Genomic DNA, 23,926 nt, shown 5'->3' with positions numbered 1-23,926 from the left:
CACAGCCACTGATGTGGATTCCAAATCAACTAACTCAGTCAAAATTGACGTTTTGAGCAAATAAGACACTAGAGTAAGACTATTGCACATAGTCTTAACCAGAGTGACTTGCAATGTAATTGGCATGAAACCTATTAAAAAAATTACAAGATAAATGTATAGTGCAAAGAAAAAATATTTAGTCCCAACTTTATTCTTTCATTTTAGAGATTAATATACTGTAACAGGTTACATTTGGTTTATTAGGTTGAGTTGTAAATGGAAACTGGGAATATAAATCTTACATCTTGTGATGTAACTTTGTATTCAATGTTAAAGAGCAATCATACTCATTTTGTAGACAATGTGCTAAATGAAGTTGGTCTATTGCTAAATTGTATTATTATTCATTATTATTACAATTTATTAATCACCAAATGATGTGCAATTATGTCAAGAAATGATGCAGAATTTGGTTTCTTGGTTTGGATTACATTTGTTTAATCTTCTTTGTATTTGACTTGTAGCCTGCTGTAACTGACACATAAATAAATGTGATTGTCATTGCATACAGTATGAGTCGCTGTTTATGTGAGTGAACTTCAGGTAACACTAAACTGTAACGTAGCATCTGACAAATATTACAACCACAGTCCTATGTGAATTATTAGTACAATATTTTGGGCCAATATGTATTTGTTATAGGAACTTTGTGTTGGCACTTCACTCACAAGTGTTAACTTACAACTCTAGCAAATGGTATAATCCATAATAATAATCATCTAGAAATGAGAACCAGCTGAGTCTGATTATGTTCGTTTTTTTTAACCACAATATCAACATACATGTCTTCCCCCAAAAGGTTGAACATTATAATGTACTTTACTTATTTTAAATAAGTGATAAAGAATAAAAGAGCAGGTTTCAAGAATCATTACCAATTTTTCAAGGAACCTGCTGGGGAATCATACCTATTCCTCCTTATACCTTTAATATCATATCGCAAACAGTTGTATCTCAAATGTTTCACACAGAATACAATTGACAATCCAACACAGGAGTCTCTGGAAACTCAGCATACTGACCAGACATTTTATAAACTTTACAAAACAAATTTACAAGTACTGTAGAGAGAACCTTTTTGTTTGTTTAAGATTGTTGGGGGTCATAAGCATGCTTTATTTCATTTAGGTCAGTGTAGACTGAGAGACAGGAAACCAATGGCAGAAAGAAAGGAGAGACGTGAGACAAGACGGGCGTTGTCGCGTTCACAAGGAGCCTGGTCTGTGAATTAACTGGCTGAGGCTGAGCTTTACGCACCCCCAACCAGTAGACATGAACTGTAGACAGAAACATTGAGAATTAACAGCTATGCAGCCAGGGCCTCACAGCAATTCAGAATGATTGAATCATTAGTTTGAATGAGAAAATGCAACAACCTAAACCACATTATTCATGGTAGGTTAAACTCATTTTTATTTTCTACACAAAAAAACCCCACAACTATAATCTCAAGCACTTTACTTGAGGCCTCCAGACGGGTTTCACTCCAGTAACTGGTAAAGGCAGACCTACAGTACTGGGAAGTGGTGAATATGATTCTCCTGTAGAAGTCAAAGCCTAGCCCCCCCACCCCCTCGAACTGTTTACTGTACATATTTTTGTTTTTGTTTTCCAACTGTTTATATGATATTTTGCATAGTAGTGTATATTTGTCTGTCATTAATGTTTCGATGAATTGAGTACAAAGGACCCCAATGAAAACAAGCCATAGGCTTTCTTGGGTTTAAAATCCTTAGCAGACCTTGTATAGAACTGTACTTTCCTATATTTTTTTGCTAATAAAGTATTCAATCAATCAATCAAACTAAATGCATGAAACAGTTGTCTTTTACCCTTTTCTTTACAGTTGCCTGGGGAAACATGCTCACTTGTGCAACACTGACACCTTGTGGCTATTAATGGATAATAGATGGCCCTTGAACCACTAATTGACAATTATAGTAAAAAGTTGTTTGGAAAATGTGTTAAATATTCACTTAAACGTTTAACCAAACCATGTTCAAGAGAAAGATATCTCAAAGTAGACATACATATAATGTACAAAATGCTTAATTTTGACAATGGAGTTGAATGCAGATAAGCAGTTCCAAAGTCAGTTACCACAATACTATGTGACACTTACTGAATGAAAGCAAAACAACTTCAACTTCCACATGAAATTTAAGTTTACTTTCTCATCACATGTTTTCTCATACCACCACCAAAAGAATGCAGTTACAAAATGTAAGTAAATAAGTAAGTATCTGACTAACTAAACATAATCTTAAGAATAGAGAAAGTAACAAAGGAAAAGTTAGATAACAGAATATCAAATGCACATAAGGTAACCGCTAAAAAAGAAATAAAAAGGCAGATTATCAGTCTCTTATACAAGTAAGAAACATCGCTTAACAGCAGATATATAACAGGTGATAGTGGCAGTGCAACAGTAATGGAGTTTTCATAGTCATTAAATTGATAATGCGTGTGACGGCCTGTGTAATCAATTCATCCCATTCATTTAGTAACCCTCATTTAAAACCAGACATTTTTTAACACATAGCTTTAAGGCTCAGTCTCCATGCTGGAAGTAAGCTTAATAGCAGGTGGGAAGATATTCCAAGCGTCAGGTCCAGGAATAAGACTCTCCCAGTCAGGCTGAAGTGGAGGACTGTTTAAAGCCATCAAACAACCCAACCAGTAGCATTCAGCAGCCAGATCTCTGAATGTCATTGCTACCTCTGCAGGAACCCTCTCTTGGTATTTCAGGAAAGGAACCTGTATGAGACAATATGGAACTAATCATTCATTGTATTAAATCATTTAATACATTCATTCAGTGATCCTTAAACAACAACCCATCCTAAAGGGCCCAACACACTAACCCGACACCAGATAAATGTATGGTGCCTGTGTAAAGTGCGGAGTGGAGAGAGTAATGTGTGGAGAGAGTTGCAGCAGCAACATTTTCACACCTTTCAACCGACTGATCTCCCGACTTCATTCGACTTACAGTCTGTAGTCTGTTTAGTGTGTAAGGCCCTTAACCTGTACATGTTAACTACTGTTATCGTCCCAACCTAAGCTTCATGTACAGTATGATACTTTTGTAAGCTTCCACAACTTTGATGGTCTTTTTGTGAGGACCATAATAGAAACAAGCCCTCAGGCCTTTTAGTGTTATCCTTTTAGCATCATTGTATGATTGTACCACTGTACTTTTTGCAAACTATTAATCAAGTATTCAATCAATCAATCAAAAACAATACAACAACCATACAGTAGCCTACCTTAACATCTTCTTTTCTGCTGTGGTATACAGCCATTTGAAGATTTTGGACTGCAATTTTTTTGTACACTGTGACCTGTAAGAAAGGTAGAATATTAACATTACAGCACAATTACAAGATTAAATGTGGTAATTTCCTGTAATCAGATGTCATCATACATCCTTAGGTGATGGTGATGTGCTGTGCTTGTTGAATGCAAACATTTTCTCTATTTTCTTCTTCTTCACATCCATTTTCTTTCTTGAAGCCTCAAACATTGCCTGATCATAAAAGCATTGGGTGTAAGAAGATGCATGGATTTAGTAAATTAAGCTAATAATTGAATAAGGAAACTGCAGAACAACTTTCAGTCATCACATGTTTACATACCCGAATCAAATCATCTGCCAGCTTTTTGTTTTCCTTCTTTGTTTTCAAATCACCCTTGATTTTTGGCCACTTGATGAAGTTTAGTTGTTCATACATGGCTGTCAATCGTGTCTTGCTAACAGGGCTGTCCATGCTCTCGCAATCTCCTGTCTTTAATTCATTGCTCAGATTGGCTGCCATTCTTCACAAGATGAAAATAATATGATAAGATTTTCATTTTGTATAACAACCTTTTAATTTTTACTTGCTTTTAGTTAGTTTGTTCTGAATATTTTCACATACCTGTTTTTGAATGAGTCTAATTCTTTCTCACGTTCTTTCAATGCAGTTCTGAGGGAGCAAAAGTCTGTATGTGAACATGCTTAATTCCTTGATCAACAATTTCATGAACTAAAACAACGTTAACATAGTTGTGTAACTGTTGGACGGACAGACAGACAGACAGACAGACAGACAGACAGACAGACAGACAGACAGACAGACAGACAGACAGACACATGTTTTGAATGGTTGTTTAATTGTAAGGGTGTGGATGTATTTTCACATCTTTAATTCACCAGGAACTTTATTAGTGTTGCTTATCAGAACATATTTAGAAGAATATTTACCTCGCCTTGTTTAGCTGGTCTTTGTAATGTTGCTCCATCTCATGCATGCTGTATTATAAACATATTATTATATAATACCAGGAAAATATTTGGGTTATGGGATACATGTTGATACATTTTCTCTGTATATTAATGTTAACAAAAATATATAAAAATATATATAAACTGTTTAAACATATTTTGAGCTTTAGTGTGTAAGGCCCTTAAAAATAATATGATAAGATTTTCATTTTGTATAACAACCTTTTAATTTTTACTTGCTTTTAGTTAGTTTGTTCTGAATATTTTCACATACCTGTTTTTGAATGAGTCTTTTTCTTTCTCACGTTCTTTCAATGCAGTTCTGAGGGAGCAAAAGTCTGTATGTGAACATGCTTAATTCCTTGATCAACAATTTCATGAACTAAAACAACGTAAACATAGTTGTGTAACTGTTGGACGGACGGACGGACAGACAGACAGACAGACAGACAGACAGACAGACAGACAGACAGACAGACAGACAGACAGACAGACAGACAGACACATGTTTTGAATGGTTGTTTAATTGTAAGGGTGTGGATGTATTTTCACATCTTTAATTCACCAGGAACTTTATTAGTGTTGCTTATCAGAACATATTTAGAAGAATATTTACCTCGCTTTGTTTAGCTGGTCTTTGTAACGTTGCTCCATCTCGTGCATACTGTATTATAAACATATTATTTTATAATACCATGATAATATTTGGGTTATGGGATACATGTTGATACATTTTCTCTATAGATTAATGTTAACAAAATATATTAAAAAAATATATGTAAACTGTTTTTAACAGATTTTGAGCTCACATTTGTTTATGTTCTTGGGCATTCTCTTCACACCTGGTACAGCTTGATTTGGTAAATGCATATAACAGAGATAAAAACTTCAGTTAATATGTAAAAACAACAACAACAAAAATGATGATTAGAGTCTCTGAACATATAGCAAATTGAGAAGAAAATATACCTTGCCTCCTTGCATCTCCCTTGGTTATCTTGCTCCATCTCATAACATCTGTGTTAAAAACATAATTTAGTTATCTCTCATAGGTTCTCATATTGAAAACATTAACTCAGTTTGTTTAATATAATTTATATCATTACATCTTTGATTGTAGAAAATTGTATAAGTATTTTCACATATTGAATTTATACTTTATTGTAAAATGTTGCATTTTGCTAAATTGAACTTGACTCCTTCAGTTTGACATGATGATGTTTGTTGCACCAATTCATTCTAACTGTATTACAAGCATCTAAACACTTCAGGGCTGCTTTCATTAGGAAAGGCTCTAAACAACGTACCTTTCTTCCTTAGGTTTGTCCTTGTACGGTTGCTCCACCTCATGGCATCTGTGTTAAAAGCATCATTTGGTTAACATGCTTAAAATGGCTCTCCCATAATATGTTATGATAATTGCATTCTCATATTCTAACAATCTTGCTTTAAAAAATACACAAAGTACATGCTTGTTCATGTCATACATTTTCATATTTGAGTCTGAATCTTGCTTAAAGTAGCAACAGTATGCAGCAATGCCATGCTTATGGAATAGAAAGAGAAGTTGTTGTATAATGAGAAATGTTTGCAGACCATTGGACAGGTTTTATCCACTACCTAAGGCATCAGTAAACATAATACAATGTGCATTTTAACATGTTGGGTGGAAGCCTTTCTTTTTCAAATTATAGTCTACTTTATTGTAAAATGTTGCATTTTGCAATATTGAACTCGACTCCTTCAGTTTGACATGATAATGTTGCACCAGTTCATTCTAACAGTATTACAAGCATCTAAACACTTCATAGGCTCTAATCTCTCAAGAACAGATTCTGCGCTGCGTTGGAATCTGTCGGGGAGGTTCGTCATAACTTGTGCGCATTCAGATCAGGAAGTAGGCCGCGCTTTACCCAATCAAATGTAGTGGGCGGGATTCACATGTCCGTCGATCTTTCCCCCTCGAAACAAACCCAAACTAATTTAACAATAGCGTCCGCGGAGCAGACAAAACCACGGAAAGATATTCACATTTTAACTTACTCTTTCATCATAGAAACAAGTGGGCTTATAACCAAAACGATCCATGTTCTCTGGGAGAAGTGGTGTTAGTGTTCCGTGTAGAAATATTGTTAGTGGGAATGAAAACATAGTGGCACCCACCGGAAGAGAAAGCTGAAGGCAGACCTCTAAACCCCGGTTTCCCTGAGCACTAGCGTTACGTTTTCTTCCGCCCAGAGCCAACAGACATAGAACAAACAGCAGAGGGCGCTGTTTTTCATTTTCAGTTGGCGATGGGTTCCCAGATTGCATAGGCTCTAAACAAAGAATAAAACGTACCTTTCTTCCTTAGGTTTGTCCTTGTACGGTTGCTCCACCTCATGGCAACTGTGTTAAAAGCATTTGGTTAACATGCTTAAAATGGCACTCCCATAATAAGTTATAATAATTGCATTGTCATATTCTAACATTTCATCTAGTATTCAAACAATCTTGCTTTCAAAAATCACATGCTTGCTCATGTCATACATTTTCATATTTGAATTTGAATCTTGCTTAAAGTTGCTACAGTATGCAACAATGTTATGCTTAGGAATAGAAAGATAAGTTGTTGTATAATGAGTTTGCAGACCATTGAACAGGTTTTATCCACACATACAGTATATGGCATCAGTAAACATAATACAATGTGCATTTTAACATGTCGGGTGGAAACCTTTCTTTTTCCAATTATAAAACACTTAAAATAGTAAAAATAGCAGATCTACAAGTTCACACCGTGTCACATCTTGTGATCTTGTAGATCAGCTAATTTCACTCCTTTTGTGTCACACTCTGAAGTAAGGCATTAATCTGCGAAAAAATGTTAATTATGGAGATAACTGTCTGCCCGACAGCGACGATATCCAACTTACTGTGTACTGTGTGTTTCCAAGACATTTTGTTCACATTGATCACCTTGTTGCTGCAAATTGTCACCTACATCTCTGAAGGTGCCATCGGAGGAAACAGACCCATGCTTAATTATATTAATTCATACAAGACAAACAGTTGGATTATAGGATATGTTTACAGTATGTATTTCAATTTAATGTAAATTCTACAGAATAAATAGATTGTAATAATTCTGGGTTTTGTACATTTTGTTCCTACTCGATAGGTCTTGATGTGGTAAATGCATATAACAGAAAGCAAGATAATATCTATTTTAAAATATTTGCAGTGTACTGAACACAAAATACAAGTTTGCATCTTAACATTTCTTATAATTAGTGATAATCCAAGTAGCCTACTTACGGTGTACTGTTTGTGTCCAAGGCATTTTGTTCACATGTTTGATCACATTGTTGCTGCAAATTGTTATCTTCATCTCTCCAGGTGCCATCGGAGAAAACAGACACAACCTGGAAGGTTAAGTGATCAGACCATATTGTTGACTGCTTTACCAATATTTTCCAAAGGGAAGTGGGTGAATCTCTTCCTTCCTTGTTAACACATTTTTTGGTAATTGTTTTTGCTTTGGGTTATTATTTTTTCTTCTTTTTTTGCGTGGCATCACTTCATCCATCAAAAGAAACATTAATGAAATGTTGTTAGTTTCACAGCTTACCTGTGTGAATTCCGTTTCCATGTTTGCTGTTGCTTGTCAGGATCTGATTTGTGCCGACCCTTAACTGGTCTGGTCTAACCTGCGCTAATGTAGGTTCCAAGAAATACCAAAGGGTGGGGCTTAGTGACATACTACATGGTGCTCATCCCAGCGTGATATAACTATGAGAGTGACGACACTAGCGTTTTTCTTAATCCTTGAAATGTGTACAGGTATTTTAAGATTCTGCCAGGTGCCAGGCTGAATTAATGTCCCATGGGATTTGTTTTTAACCCTGAACCCAAATCCAAAAATGGAAAACATAGAAAACAGCAAAAAAGCAAAAAAACTAGCCTGATTTATTTTTTCAGAGTACATCTTTTTGTCTGGTCAGTGAAGGGTCCTGGACATTACTATATGTTTCAAAGTGAAGCTCTACAAAATACTCAACCCAGTACTTTAGTCAAAGTATAGCCTAGCCTACTCCTGGTGAAACATTACTCAACTACAAATGAAAGTTGCTCAGTCAAATGAAATAGATGCTTTTAAAAACACACCTCAATAATGTAAATGATATACGTATTTTGTACTAAACAGTGGTTGTTTCAAGTATGTAGGGTTGAAGTGGTTCAACCAGTTTTGCAAACCTCCCATTACTGGTCAAATAATTAAAAAAATGTTTCTTGGCCTTCTTGGCACTCAAGATGTTAGTGAACAGACTTGTAAACTAGGTGGAATTCTCTGCATAGCCCTTAACTGGTTTATAATAGTAGTGACCTACCACGTATAGGTGCTCATGTTATAAAAGCCACCTGTTTTAATTTCAGTGTTGACTTGGACTAGCTTTCTTCTGGTTTCCGATATGGGGGATACGTTTATAATAGCAATAGACTTCGGCACAGCTTACAGTGGATACGCCTTTAGTATCAAAGGTAGAGAAGCTAACATAGTTGTTCCACAATGGGGAATAGAACATGGAATAAGCACCCCGAAGACACCTACATGTATTCTATTTGATGAAAATGAGGAATTCCTCAAATTTGGTTATGATGCTAAAATGGAATACACCAAAAAGGGAAATGAAAAAGCCAAGAAAACACTTCTCTTTGAAAACTTAAAGATGGAACTTTTATACGGAAGAGTAAGTCTATGATATTAATTTGTAATTAGGATAGATTTTTTTCCTAAAAATTATATTATAAATCTTTATAAAATTATTAACATCATACATTTAACATTTTCAACAGAAACTCAATGAGGATCTAATGATTACAGCCGTAAATGGCAAAAAAAATTACAGCCCTGAAAGTCTTCACAGAAAGTCTACGCTACCTGAAGGACCATGCACTGATCACCATTGCTGACAACACAAGAGGACGAACCTTCACTGCGTCTGACTTCACCTGGGTTCTGACTGTTCCTGCTATTTGGGATGCTACTGCAAAACAGTTCATGAGAAAAGCAGCAACGGAGGTAATTCCATGTTGTTATAACATGCATGATGACGTTATCTACCCATGGAAATGTGTGAATTTAAATAATGTTCTTTCTTTCTTTCTTTCTTTTTTTAGGCTGGCATTGTGATAGAAAGTCAATCGGACAAGTTGGTCATCGCATTGGAACCAGAGGCAGCCTCAATCTGGTGTAAGCAGCTTCCCTCTGATGGTTTTATTGATGAGAACTCAGGACATGGTACCCTACAACAACATCCTGGAACACAATACATTGTCGCTGATTGTGGAGGTATGTTGTGCTGTGACTTTTATGTTGTTGCTGTTTTTGGATGGCGCAAAGCCATCCTAATGAACAGATATCAGGCATCTGACCAAAAGGGGGAGTTAACCTCCGAAGCTATTTAAAGAGAGGCGGGGCGTCGGTGAAAAAGGGGCGGGGTTGGGTAAGTCTGGTTGGTCTGTTGGAAAAAGGGGGCGGGTTTGCTAAAAAAAGGTCTGAAACGGTCATCATTAAATGTCCGTCCACCGATTGGTTGCTTCAACTTGGATTCATGCAGGGAGACGCCCCCCTTTGCTCCGAAAATGTTTGAACAGCCGCCATTGCTGTCACAGGGACTGTGGAGAAGTAGACAGACTATGGAGGCATCAGAATGTTTTGTTAAATTATAGAATGCACCAAAACTTGTCGACTTGAATCTATTTAAGCCACAATAAAGTCCCGATTTTATTTTTTATTTGTTTTGGACATATTTAGCATAGTTTCAGGTGATTTTCTGTGATCCTGTGTTCATTTAAGAGCATTGAAATGTCACCTTAAAATAAATTTTCATCAATTACAGAATGTACCTAAAACATTTAAGTGTCCAATAAATATAAAGGTAATTTAGATAAAGGTCCGACTTTATTTTTGATATTTTTTGGGGGTTTATTTAGCATAGTTTTAGATGATATTCTGTGTACATTTTCTTCGTTTAAGCACCACTGAGCGCTCTCTCTCTCTCTCTCTCTCTCTCTCTCTCTCTCTCTCTCTCTCTCTCTCTCTCTCTCTCTCTCTCTCTCTCTCTCTCTCTCTCTCTCTCTCTCTCTCTCTCTCTCTCTCTCTCTGTACAGCGTAGCCAGTCAGTGTTGGGACGTAACGCGTTACTGTAACGCCGTAATTTTTTTCAGTAACTAGTACTCTAACGCATTCTTTTTTTAATTCAGTAACTCAGTTACCGTTACTACATGGTGCGTTACTCTGTTACTTTTTATATAGTATTTATATATACAGCGAGGCGAACAGTGACTGAGAATTGTACTTAAGTAGAGTACTTGAGTAAATGTACTTATTGACTTCACACCATTCTGTGTTGCGGAGACCCGCTGACACGGCTTTGGGTGCATACACACATGATGGGATGGGATGGGATAGACGGGCGGAAGTCCCATACACACCCATGTTATCGCGACCGTTCTTCCGGTTTTAAACTTAACATGGGTGTGTATGGGACTTCCGCCCGTCTATCCCATCCCATCCCATCATGTGTGTATGCACCCACCGGGTACATACACACATGATGGGATACCGTCCGTCTACGGACGGTAGACGGGCGGAAGTCCCACACACACCCATGTTAAGTTTAAAACCGGAAGAACGGTCGCGATAACATGGGTGTGTATGGGACTTCCGCCCGTCTACCGTCCGTCTTACGGACGGTAGACGGGCGGAAGTCCCATACACACCCATGTTATCGCGACCGTTCTTCCGGTTTTAAACTTAACATGGGTGTGTATGGGACTTCCGTATCCCATCATGTGTGGCTGTACCCTCTGCAAGCTCTCTCTCTCTCTCTCTCGCTCGCTCTTTCTTTCTCTCTCTCTTAACAGCGTGTGTGTGTTTCTGGGACTAGTAGTAGGAATACCACGATAACGCAATGGTGATTATGAACCACGTACCCAAACCCGTTAAAGGCTGCTTTTCCCAAGCTGAAATCTGCACTTAAACTGCAAGGCTGCAACCAGGAAAGTTACATGACTCACTCGCCCAGGTGGTGTCAATAATAGGCTACTAATCACCGTAATCGTAACAAAATTCAGAATCACAGCGCTGCCTGTTTTGGATTCCGCACGTTAAAGTATATTAATTCATTTGTTCGTCTATTTATTAACTGCGTCTGCTACTGCAGTCCCTGCGGTACATGAAAAGTCCTGTTACAGTCAAGGATCACCTTCAACCTGGTGTTTGCACTTTCTCCATTTACGGTCCGTACATCTCTATAAACGTTCAGATTTCAAATATAAAGTGCTTACCCCATGGCCACGGATGTTACAATTATGCACGGGACTCTCAAAAGTAACCGTATATTCTGTATTGTTCAATGAAAAGCATTTTAATCCGATCAGTGGCCATTTTTTCATAATGTATTGGAGTGCAATACACCTACCAACCGATAGGGTCACTCAGTTGAAAGCATATGGAGAAAATGGCCACCGATCAGATTAAAATGCTTTTTATTGAACAATACGGATGATACAGGTACTTTTGAGAGCCCGTATATACATGTAACCTCCGTCGCCATGGGATAAGCACTTTATATTTGAAATATGAACGTTTATGTAGATGTACGGGCCATAAATGGAGAAAGTGCAAACACCAGGTTGAAGTTCATCCATGACGGTCGTGACAGTCGACCGTCGTGTATCCATGGCTATTACTCCCTCTAACATTTCCCATGTTTTTAGTTTATTGAAATAATGTCATGCATATTTGTCCAGTGCATAGCCTACTGCAGGCCTTGTTGACTAAATTTAGAAGAGATTTTTAAGCTCTTGCTCCTGAAATGATCGATTATTTTTAAGGGGAAACGCCATCATTTAACATGCAAGTCAATGGGTGAGAAGCAGAGATTGCCAGGCGCAAATGGTAGTGTAGGTAATTAATGTATTTGTGCAAGATGACCCTGCTACTGTATATAAAATGTGTATATTACTCGTTCATCATGGTTCATGTTCAAATAGCTCAATCCAAAATATAATGCTGTAGGCCTAAGTGTTCGGCTGTATTTGCGCACCTGCTTAATTGTAATTAATGCTTAAACATAATTATGACCGGTATTTTTTATCAGATGTCTGATAAATTTGATTCATTCATTCGAGAGTTATACTTCTCCATTACAACGGTGTCTAACCGAGAGTCCATGCAGATCACAGTTGACAAATATTATATATTATCGGAGCTATTATTAATGTTATCGGTTTTATCGGGATGACGTCATAATTCCTGATATCGAACCGATAATTATCGGGCCGATACTTATCGTGCACTAATAATTTTATCGCAAATAATTTTTATATTTTTCTCTGTTGTTGGTGACAACTCTAGTGCGTCCCATGGACGCCACGACGGTGTCATGAATGCGTCCTTTCACAATATTGTGTGTCAGCGACGCACGATGCAGGCCTATGAGCATCTCTGCTCAGTGCGGCTGCAGAGTTCATGTGCAACATCTTGCATGCGTGGCTGTGGCTTTACAGTTTTCCTTCGCCGTGTCTGTAGGTCACCCCCAGGGACCCCCAAGGGTCTCCAGGGACCCCTAAGGAGGGGGGGGAACCGCAGACCTCCTTTTTTCTTTTTCTTTTTTTTTCTTTTTTTTTTTTCATCCCATGATTTTGTGCCCCCAAACGCTATTTTCTTTTTGTGGGGGGGGGGGGGGCCTGCGCCATCCACCATGACATCTATGTCATTCTCTCTTGTTTTCTTCATTTGCAAGTCTTTTTTGAATTCCCCTTTTTTCACAATTTAATAATTAACACACAATGACACTTTAGTAGAGGTTTGAGTTGTGTACTTACTCGTCATGATGTAACTAGTCCAACTGACAGATCTCGCTAGTCGCGCTGTTGATTTGCAATTGATAACACAAAAAATTGCCTCCTCATTCACTTATGGTAAAAAACACTATTGAAATCCAAAATCCAAATAGCTTAAAGTTTCATAAAAAGGAACAAAAGTAACATAAACATTAACATAAAATAAATCATGCTATATAGACAGCATCAGCATTTTTTTCATTTGTTAAATTGCAAAAAAATTGACTTTGAGAGCTGTTTCACCATACAGTGTAAGTCAATGCACAAACCTCTTTAGAAATTATTTGCTTTTCAAACATATTACAAACTGCAACTTAACTATATTATTTCTCTGTTGTCCATTCTTGCTTTCATATTTTAAAGCCTAGCACCGTTGTCTTACAGGTGGTGCCATTGACATCACGGTGCATGAAGTGTTGGATGGAGGAGTCCTGAAAGAGCTGCATAAGGCCTCTGGTAACGGTCTGGGAGGGGAGCATGTTGACAAGAAGTTCAAATGTTTACTCAAGGAAATATTCCCTGATGATCTCTGGAATGAGTATGAAACAACATATCGCAGTGAGCTTCAAAAGCTGATGTATAACTTCTCTGTTCTTAAATGTGTGGATGATGATGTAAACATCTCCTGCCCATTTAATTTAGCAGCATTAGCTCAGAAAAGGCAACCAATGGAGAATTACTTTAAGACAGAGCCAGGTGTAACCTGGGACGAGGGGTCGATCAAAATCTCAAGGGCGAGGCTGAGAAAGTCTGAACAGCATCACTAAAAGTCTCAAAATAATCTTGAAAAGGGAATTCGCCATTGAGTACCTTGTGTTAGTGGGGGGTTATGCCTCAAGTAAGATTCTGCGCACACACATTACCAAGCAGTTTGGTGCTCAGTGCAAAGTACTGTACCCTTTGATGGCTCAGCAGGCGATTTTGAAGGGAGCGGTCATGTTTGCGCATGCTTTTTTTTTTTTTTCTCCTAATTTGTGTCACAAAAAAAAAAGCCATTTCAGTATGGAAATCGTGCATATTATGTGTCTTGTGACGATCGGGTCCAATATTTAGTTCAGTGACCATGGAGCTAAAGAATGGTTCAGAAGCTGTGTTCACGTTCACTCTTCCATTGGAATCAATAGACTCCAACTTGCTTCCTGTCTCCTAAAAAGGTGTCCACCTACGTCACGCAGAAACGGGAAATAAACCGGAGAATGCGACTCTTGCTATTTCCCTCTTGGCCCTTACCTCCCGAACACAAGGTTGCATAGGTATGACAGTGGATCTGCTGCAAGTTTATCGCAAGTTTATATAACACTGCTCGGCAGCAGTGATATAGCAGTGCTTAACACTTCAAATGGCCATAGTTTGGTGACCATTGCTATCAGCGCAACATAGGACTAGGTTTGAAAATCTAGTACTAAATAAGGTCAGCTGACAAGGGTCTATATTGGTCATTCCTCGTACTAGGTTGGGCGCCCATAGCTGAATGGTTAAGAGTGCCCGCCTGGGAAGCCGCTTGTCTCAGGTTCAAAGTGTCCCACGGTAAGACACATGCCTACACCCTAACTACTAACTACATCCTAACTGCTCCCCCCTCCGCACTCCTCTGTGGACAGCATTCAGCTGGGCGAACCTGAAAACTGAACCGGACGAACCGGACGAAAAGAAAGATAAAAAACAAGAAGGTTCATTACTAAAGGTGACAGAACCTTTCAGTTTGTAGCTCCCAGACTCTGGAATGTCCTTCCACAGGTCTTGAGAGCTTCAGGCACTGCACATTTTTAACAACAACATTCTTACAAGATGACAAAAAAAAACAACCTTAAGCTGAAAACTGAAGTTCCGGACAAAAAAATGTCAAAAAACAAGAAGGTTAATGACTAAAGGTGACAGAACCTTTCACTCTGTTGCCTTTCCCACACTCCAGTTAAGTGTTTAACAGTTGTCTGTGTTCTTTATGTTAAATAAATGTATGTATTTGGGCGAAACTCATGCCTCAACTCTCATTTATCTAATCTGTGTTTTTGGGGACCCCAACAAACATTACAAAATTATTTTCCTTGATATAACCTCTTCAAGGTGGTATTGTCAGACATAATTCTGAGAGTAAATTCCTTGCCACACTAAGTTACACACTAGGTTACATAGCCTATGTAAAGCAGTTCTCTGTGAGAAGCGCTATATACAAATAATATGTACATACTTATTACACCACATGTTCAAAAGAGTTGTTGTCTCCGCCAGGCCGAAGGCATGGCGAGAGAGTATGTTTTACCGTCTGTCAGCAGCTAATCTCTGGCACCGTTGGCTTGATCGCAGCGAAACTGTGCACACACACTCCCTGTATGCCAATTCAGAACCTCTGCCCCAAAATTTTCGCTATAACAGGCCGATTCGTGTTTTTTACCAATAACTGCACCGATCTGTGTAAAACTTTGTTTGCACACTCTCTAGAGGCCAAGGAAAAACCTTTGCCCTGCATTTTTCACATTTGCCTTTTATAGCGCCACCAGGAGGCCGTCTAAAGTAAAATACATTCTTGGATATTAAGCCTTCAGATTTTATCCAAATTTCACGCAAATCGGTACACATGATCTCTATAGTCATGTGATCAAGACGGATCTCTTTGATTTCTCATATTCCATCCTGATTGGCTAAGATTGACATCTAAACTTTACAGGAGTGGCCCGTTTTGAACAAAATGCCGCAAATCATGAACCCAGCATCCGATTGCGGTGAAACGTTGCACACACACATTCGCACTTCGTTGAGGAACAAATGCCACCCTTTTAACATTGCCCTATTATAGCGCCACCAGGAGGCAGATTTTTGCAACACTTTTCTTTTTTATATTACTCCAACACATTTTGTCCAAACATCATGCAAATCGGTACATATTATCTCTGTAGTCAAGTGATCAAGATGGTTCCCTCCGATTTTTCCTATTCCATCCTGATTGGCCAATTCCGAACATTGCTGGCCCACAACAACCTACCTGACCTGGCGGAGACCTGTGCTCCGAGGAGCACTTTTTCTAGTTGAACATGTTTCACCAGGTAGGTCATGTCATTTGTTAAAAATGTCAACAGAGCCTGCAGTTCTCAAGACCTTTGGAAAGGCATTCCAGCCTTTAGTTATTAACCTTTTTCGTTTTTGACCTCTTTTCGTGAAATGGGGCTTAAGTGTTAAAGTGTCCCTGAGCAACACTTAACCCATAACTGACCATACAGAATCAGAATCAGAATCAGAATCAGTTTTATTGTCACATCACAGGTTTACAAGGTAAAAAAGTGGGTGAAATTCTTTTTTGTACATCGTTCCCATCGCAACGTTAGTTTCCATAGAAAGAAGAGGGGGGGGGGGGGGAGAAGAAGAGGGTGGGGGGCAGGTGGCAAGGAGATCAAAACAAGAGAGCAACAGAAGGCCAGACAAGTTATCTACATATTTACAAATTACCTGAGATAATAAAAAAAACTAAAAAAACTAAACTAAGGTGCCTGAGCACCTTAGTACAACATTGTATGACGAAGTATACGGCGGTGTCGCGCCGATCTATCTACAAACTGATTGATTGATTGAATACTTTATTTAGAAATTTGCAGAAAAAAAGCACATGAAAGTACAGTTTAAATACAAGCTAAATAGGATTGAAAAGCCCATGAAAGCCTAATGGCTTGTTTCAAATGAGGTCCCCATGTACTCAATTCATAGTGAAAGTACTTATTTTCTATCAATTGCCTTGAATCCATGGATTTATTTTTGTTTTTGTGGCATTCCTATAATTTGATGACCGGCTCCACAAAGTAGATTATTTGTGTCTCCTACCGGATACACACCCGGTCATCAAATTATTGGCTTAGGAATGCCACAAAAACAAAACAAAAATCCATGAATTCAAGGCTTCATGGGGTGTGCAATTGATAGAAAATAAGTCATTTTTTGGGTGAACTCTTCCTTTAACTCACAATGCATGCATTTGTGACAGCCTTTTTAGCTTGTAGATCTGCATTTCAACATTGTAGCCTACCACAGCAATTCATGATCATATACTTCTTTACATAACCTTAGAGAGTATACGTTATCTTTTCTCTAACTTAGGCTACTTATCTGAATATTGGCATTGATGTACACAACATTTCATGAAAATACCTAATTTGTATCATACGCAAGCCAATTCCCAGAGGTCTCGCCATTGTGGTTGAAACTTTCTCTCCCTGATCGTATCATAGGCTACTGCCTTTCACTTTCCCTCAAATCTTCCGCCGACTTTCTTTGATACCTGTTTTTTTACCCGGCGTTTGGCCAGATACTGGTGGTTTTCAAATGAGTCACTGGTGCAAGCAAATTAGTCACTATATGTGAGTGGACGTCAGGCAACATTAATATGAAAACAACTGAAAATCATAAGTATGGTAATGTAACACCTGACAAACATTACAACCACAATGCTATGTGGATTATGTCCATGCCCCACCATTACCAACAAAGAAATACAGATAAAGCAACATTGTGCCATAAACTGTTAGTCCGTCATAGTCAATTCATCATAGTCAGTTGTCAAATATCAACTTTGTCAAAGGCAACCTCTTTTCATACATTTCGTACTTTATTGTTGCATGAAAGTATCTTGATACATCAGAATACATAATCAAACTAGTGGTGACATACCTTTTTGATAGACCTATTCAGGGTCACCACCACATATCAAAGAATTATATTTTGTACTTTTGTATTTTTTTGTACCCGGCCAACCAGGTATTACAATTGCTATTGTGCAATCGTGTGAACTATAATGTTAAAATATAAATACAACCCTTAAGAATGAAATCAAGTCATTTTGAGGCAGAAACAAGCTTTCAATCAACAGGTAGAAGCTGCAGTTACTTTTTGGCAGGTGGAAAAATTCATTGTTAAGGGTTATATTGGCCCTTTCAATGAGTGGACTTTACACTGAGTGGACTATAATCAATGAGCTATAACCCCGAATGACAAATACAAATACTTCATGGGTTATATTAGCCCTTCAAAAGTCTTTTTTTGCCTTTTACCCCTTTTTCACCGCAATTTTGTTGTTATGCCGATTGATTCCTCCCCACACACATTGTTGTGTTGTCACTGCTGTTGTATCCTACTGACTCACCTGCTAGTGAGGAGCCCCCACCAGCAGAACGTATAGAGCCTTCGTCCTACAAGTGGTTCAACCAGTTAATGCAAACCCCCCATTTCTGGTCAAATCATTTAAAAAATGTTTCTTGGCCTTCTTGGCACTCAAGATGTTGGTGAACAGACTAGGTGGAATTCTCTGTACATCCCTTAACTGGTTGAACCACTTCAACCCCTAAATACTTCATCCACCGGTGTCCCCCAGGGGCCAATACTAGGCCCCCTCCTTTTTTCCCTCTCCAACAAATCTCAACGTGTTACATTGTGACCATGTCCTTTATTCTCAGAAAATTCATGTGTATTTTCGGATACTTGACCACTTATAAACCCCCAATACTCTCTTCAACAAAAAATGACAATCTACAAGCTCCCAACGCATTTCAGTGTGACGCGTTGTTAGCTTGTAGACCGACTATTTTCATCAAATAGGGATGATAGGGATGCAAGGGTTCAAGTGGTTGATGTAAAAAAAATATATATATATATATATCACACAAAGGTTTGGCGGCCCCCCGTAACTCTGAAGAGGGGGGTAACTCTGAGGACCCCCCAGACCCCTGCTCTACTGTATACTAGGGGTTCCCAAACGTTTTAGCTTGTTTAACTACTCTGCCCCGGTCAAATCCGCGACCTCGCGGGCTGAGTGTTCCACCTCGCTGGTGCCGACTGTTCTCACCAAGCGGGCCGAGTGTTCCGGAACATTCGGCCCACTGGTACCGAGCGTTCCCTGGATAAAATGGGGCAGAGTAGATTTTGGTTACCCATTAAAGGTGCTATACAAATAAAGTTTATTATTATTATTTATAATTAATTATGAGGCCATTTAAGATCAGGTTTAAGTTCTGTGTTAGTGTCATATCATTCATGATACAGATGGTTAAAGATTTGCTCAGTTAAATAATTCTATCAATCCACACCAGTTTGAGTTGATCCAGAGTAATTAAAGTTATATTCATTCTTATAAAATGCATGTACTGTATATCAATGAGAAAATCTACACTTCCATTGTATGTGTCTCTATCTGTCTCTCTGTCTGACGTGTGAGAACTTAGTTGAAGTGCCAGTGCGTAAAGAATCTGAAAATGTCAGTTGATAAAACCTAAAGTTTATATAATTACTATGTTAAACGTTTTATTATTCTAGATTCTCATTTGATATTTATAATTATTATTCAAATTAAAGTTACTAATAATAATACAATACACTCATCCTATATTAACATTGGCTTAAGGGAGGACAGGCGGGCGGTTGGAGCACGCCATCACACTCATGCCATAACCATTCCCAAAGGAGCTATGCCCAAATATGGAGTGTGTTGTCTAACATCAATGTGTCATCATGGCATCAGGCACAAACAAATCACTCAGCTCCATATATGGCCAGAAAAGGGGCCATGTCCATTATGGTCATCAGGGATTGCGATTGATGCCCATAAAAGGCACAAGGACTGACAGATACAGAGATCTCCATATATGGCCATATCAGGTGGATCGGCGGTGCAACGTAGATTCGGTGCCGGTGTATGGTTTCTCCTGTATAAGTTAACTGTGTGCCGCAGCCTGTGTACATAGGCTGTCCTCTGAGTTTTCCCAAATTTAGGTGGAGTCTCTCCTTGTCATAGGGCATCTCCTTGTCATCATCTTGTCCCTGTTTTTTTATATGTGTATATATGTTAAATATATGTTTTCTAATCACTTGCTTTTCGATGTGCACTGTATAATTTCATTGAGGCATCTAAACAGCGGCAGGTATCGTTTGATTTGGTACGTTCAGAAATGTAGGCCTACTTTGTGCTCTTTACATACCTCTATAAAATTATACAGTGTAAACGTCGAAAAGCAACACAGCAGAAAACAATGTGTGATGTCGTCTTTTTTTTCTTGAACCGAGTATTTTATAAAGGTCTCAATCGTTCATAAATTGTGTTTGTTCATAAGCTGTCCACTTGGCTCTCATAGACTCCAATGTTATTTCACCGAACTTCCGGTGTGAGTCTGCCACCCAGTGAGTCGAATCTGCCGAATGGAATTGCATGATAGAGAAAATGACGTCGGCGTCAGAAAAAAGAAATTCCTTGGAACAGGGTGTTTAAAATGTGTAGCACTCTCAGGACTGATTGATTGGCTTAATGGCCACAGGTGTGGGGATCCTCACACTGAACTTAAACTGTCTGTGTGTCTGCACTGTCGGTAAGGTCTGCTCGAAACGTTACCACGAATAACATTTCCACAATGGGAGCACCATACTGGTGTGCAGATTTTATTATTTTTCTACTGTTGAAGTTTCGATCCAGCACCCAGCCCGGCAGGATATGGGATGTGCTTATTTGTCATTGTTTTGATGCCCTTTTCATGTATGTATTGTAGGCTAAGTCTTACTGATGAATTGAGTAGCTACAATGGACCACAATGAAAACAAGCCCCCCAGGGATTTTTGTGATATCCTTTTGGCATAATTTTTGACTGTGCTACTACATATACTGTTAACAATCTTGTTAATAAAGTAGCCACACTGAATAGTGGGGACATTTAATCACCAGATTTAAAGTCATCAAATTTGTCCAATTCGAGTCTAAAGTCCAAGTCCGAGTACATAGTGATAAAAGGAGTAAAATATTACCATATTTCTTATGCTTATTCATATTCTTCTTTGCGACCAACATGCCTTTCAAAGATTTTTATCAGGCAGTAGCCTACACCTCCATCAACTGCACCAATGAACTGTGCCGGTTGCAACAAATGGGTTGGGCTTAGTGACATGATACAGGGTGCTCATGCTATAAAAACTGGGATGCGTGTTCATTTCAGTTGTGTTGGCCTGGACAAGCTTTTGTCTGGTTTCTAATATGGGTGATGCATTTATAGTAGCAATAGACTTGGGTACTGCTTACAGTGGGTACGCTTTTCTTATCAGCGGCAAAGGATCTAACATAGATCCCATTCTTCCACAATGGGGAAGAGAAGAGGGAATGAACACCTCAAAGACGCCTACATGTGTTCTATTTGATGAAAATGAGCAATTCCTCAAATTTGGTTATGATGCTAAAAGGGAATACACTAGAAAAGGAAATGAAATGGCAAAGAAAACACTTCTCTTTGAAAACTTTAAGATGGAACTCTACGGAAAAGTAAGTCTATGATATTTATTTGTAATTAGGATAAAAATGTGTTCTAAAAATTATATATATATATAATATACAATATATTATATATATACATATACATATACATATACATATACATATACATATATATATATATATATATATATATATATATATATATATATATATATATATATATATATATATATATATAATCTATGTTCAATTATTTATCAACAACATACATTTTACATTTTCAACAGAAACTCAACGAGGAGTTGATGATTACAGCCGTAAATGGCAAAAAAATGAGAGCCCTGAAAGTCTTCACAGAAAGTCTACGCTACCTGAAGGACCATGCACTGAACACCATTGCTGAAAACACAAGAGGACGAACCTTCACCGCGTCTGACTTCACCTGGGTTCTGACTGTTCCTGCTATTTGGGATGCTTCCGCAAAACAGTTCATGAGAAAAGCAGCAACTGAGGCAATTCCATGTTGTTATAACATACATGATGACATTATCAAAATTATCTACAGGATATTTTCTACACATGTAAATGTGTGAATTTGAATGTTTTCGGTCTTTCTTTCTTTCTTTCTTTTCAGGCTGGCATTGTGAGAGAAAGTCAGACAGACAAGTTGGTCATCGCATTGGAGCCAGAGGCAGCCTCAATCTGGTGTAAGCAGTTGCCCTCAGATGGTTTTGTTGATGAGAACACAACACATGCTACCCTACAACAAAATCCTGGAACACAATACATTGTTGCTGATTGTGGAGGTATGTTTGTGCTGTGCTGTATATATATATTATAGTAAATAAGAGTGGGTGTGTGTATACTGTATATGTGTATGTATAAGACAAAGTATATACTCAGCTGTACATACATTCGTTTTACTTACAATATACTGCACAATTCTTATCTTTAGATGTATGCAACTTCACTCCATGTTTCCTCTGTTGTCCACTTTATATTAAAAAGTATACAAAATGTATGTAAACGTTCACATTTTAAAGCCTAGCATTGTTGTCTTACAGGTGGTACCATTGACATCACGGTACATGAAGTATTGGATGGAGGAGTCCTAAAAGAGCTGCATAAGGCCTCCGGTAATGATATGGGAGGGGAGCAGGTTACTAAAAAATTTAAAAGTTGCCTGAAAGAAATATTCTCTGATGATCTCTGGAATGAGTATGAAAGAGATTTTCCCAGTGAGCTTCAAAAGTTGATGTATAACTTCCTTGTCCTTAAGAGTGTGGATGATGCTGTAGAAATCTCCTGCCCTTTCAACTTAGCAGCATTAGCTCAGAAAAAGAAACCAATAGAGAATTACTTCAAGAATGTGCAAGGTGTATCTTGGGACGAGGGGTCGATCAAAATCTCAAAAGCAAAGATGAGATCTTTCTTTGATGAAAGTCTGAGTGGCATCACTAAAAGTCTCAAAGAAATCTTGGGGGAAAAGGATCTCAGAATTGATTACCTTGTGTTAGTGGGCGGTTATGCCTCAAGTGAGATTCTGCGCAGACACATTACCGAGCAGTTTGGTGCTCAGTGCAAAGTACTGTGCCCTGCGTTGGCCCAGCAGGCAATTTTGAAGGGAGCTGTCATGTTCGGAAGAAACCCTGCAGTAGTGGCATCACGAAAAAGTGCCTTTACTTATGGCACTAATTGCTCTATCAGTTTTGATGAGTCGAAGCATAAGGCTGAAAAGAAGTTCTCAACTGAAACGGGTGACCGCTGTCGTAATATTTTCTTAACACTGGTGACAATAGATGAAGATGTAGGTTGGGATGAAACCAGAGACCACATCTTTACAGCACTAGAAAGAAACCAGACATCAGCATGTTTAGGTTTTTATCGCACAGAAAGGAAGAATCCTCTATATGTAGATGAGTGGGGAATAGAAAAACTGAACTCAATTGATGTTGAGATGCCAGATACTACACGTGGGCTGGATCGTGAAATCCAGTTGAAAGTCAAATTTGGCTTCACAGAAATAACAGCCACAGCCACTGATGTGGATTCCAAGTCAACAAACTCAGTCAAAATTGACTTTTTGAGCAAGTAGGATCCTAGAATAAGACTAACTATTTACATTGTATTAACTTGAAGCCCCAAGTTATGTAATAGATACGAGATTAATACACTGTAACAAGTTAACCACGGTATAAGGGAAAATGGTGATTTTGGCCAACTCTAATCTGATACTCTGATACGAATCTGATACTCACGAATCTGATACTCACTTTCAAAACTGCCCTAAAGATACACCTTCAGGAGGCTGCAATTCGAAAATGGCCCCTGTCTAAGTCTTAACCTACCCCCCCCTACCCCCCCCTCCTTCATTTTCCTCTTTTGTATATATATATTTTTTTCTCTCTTCATACCAGTAACCTGAAAGCTGATTGTATGACATTCTGTATAGTAGTGTGTATATCTGGCTGTCTCTTATGTCATCATGATTTGTGTGC

General features: G+C 38.3%; 1 protein-coding gene across 1 annotated transcript; it reads left to right on the top strand.

Moving 5' to 3' along the window:
- Nucleotides 1–9,179: 9,179 nt before the first annotated feature.
- Nucleotides 9,180–23,523, top strand: LOC308106301 (heat shock 70 kDa protein 12A-like; the record flags this gene model as incomplete). The annotated part of the gene is made up of 6 exons (XM_080457345.1): nt 9,180–9,371; nt 9,470–9,641; nt 13,586–13,815; nt 21,716–21,940; nt 22,063–22,234; nt 22,493–23,523. The coding sequence occupies 6 exons, from the start codon at nt 9,180–9,182 to the stop codon at nt 23,521–23,523; spliced, it is 2,022 nt and encodes a 673-aa protein (XP_080313471.1).
- Between the last annotated feature and the right edge of the window lie 403 nt (nt 23,524–23,926).

The sequence above is a fragment of the Gymnoscopelus braueri genome (assembly GCF_963280865.1).
Source record: "Gymnoscopelus braueri genome assembly, chromosome: 18".
Taxonomy (NCBI): Eukaryota; Metazoa; Chordata; class Actinopteri; order Myctophiformes; family Myctophidae; genus Gymnoscopelus; species Gymnoscopelus braueri.
This window is presented reverse-complemented; position numbering and strand designations above follow the sequence as displayed.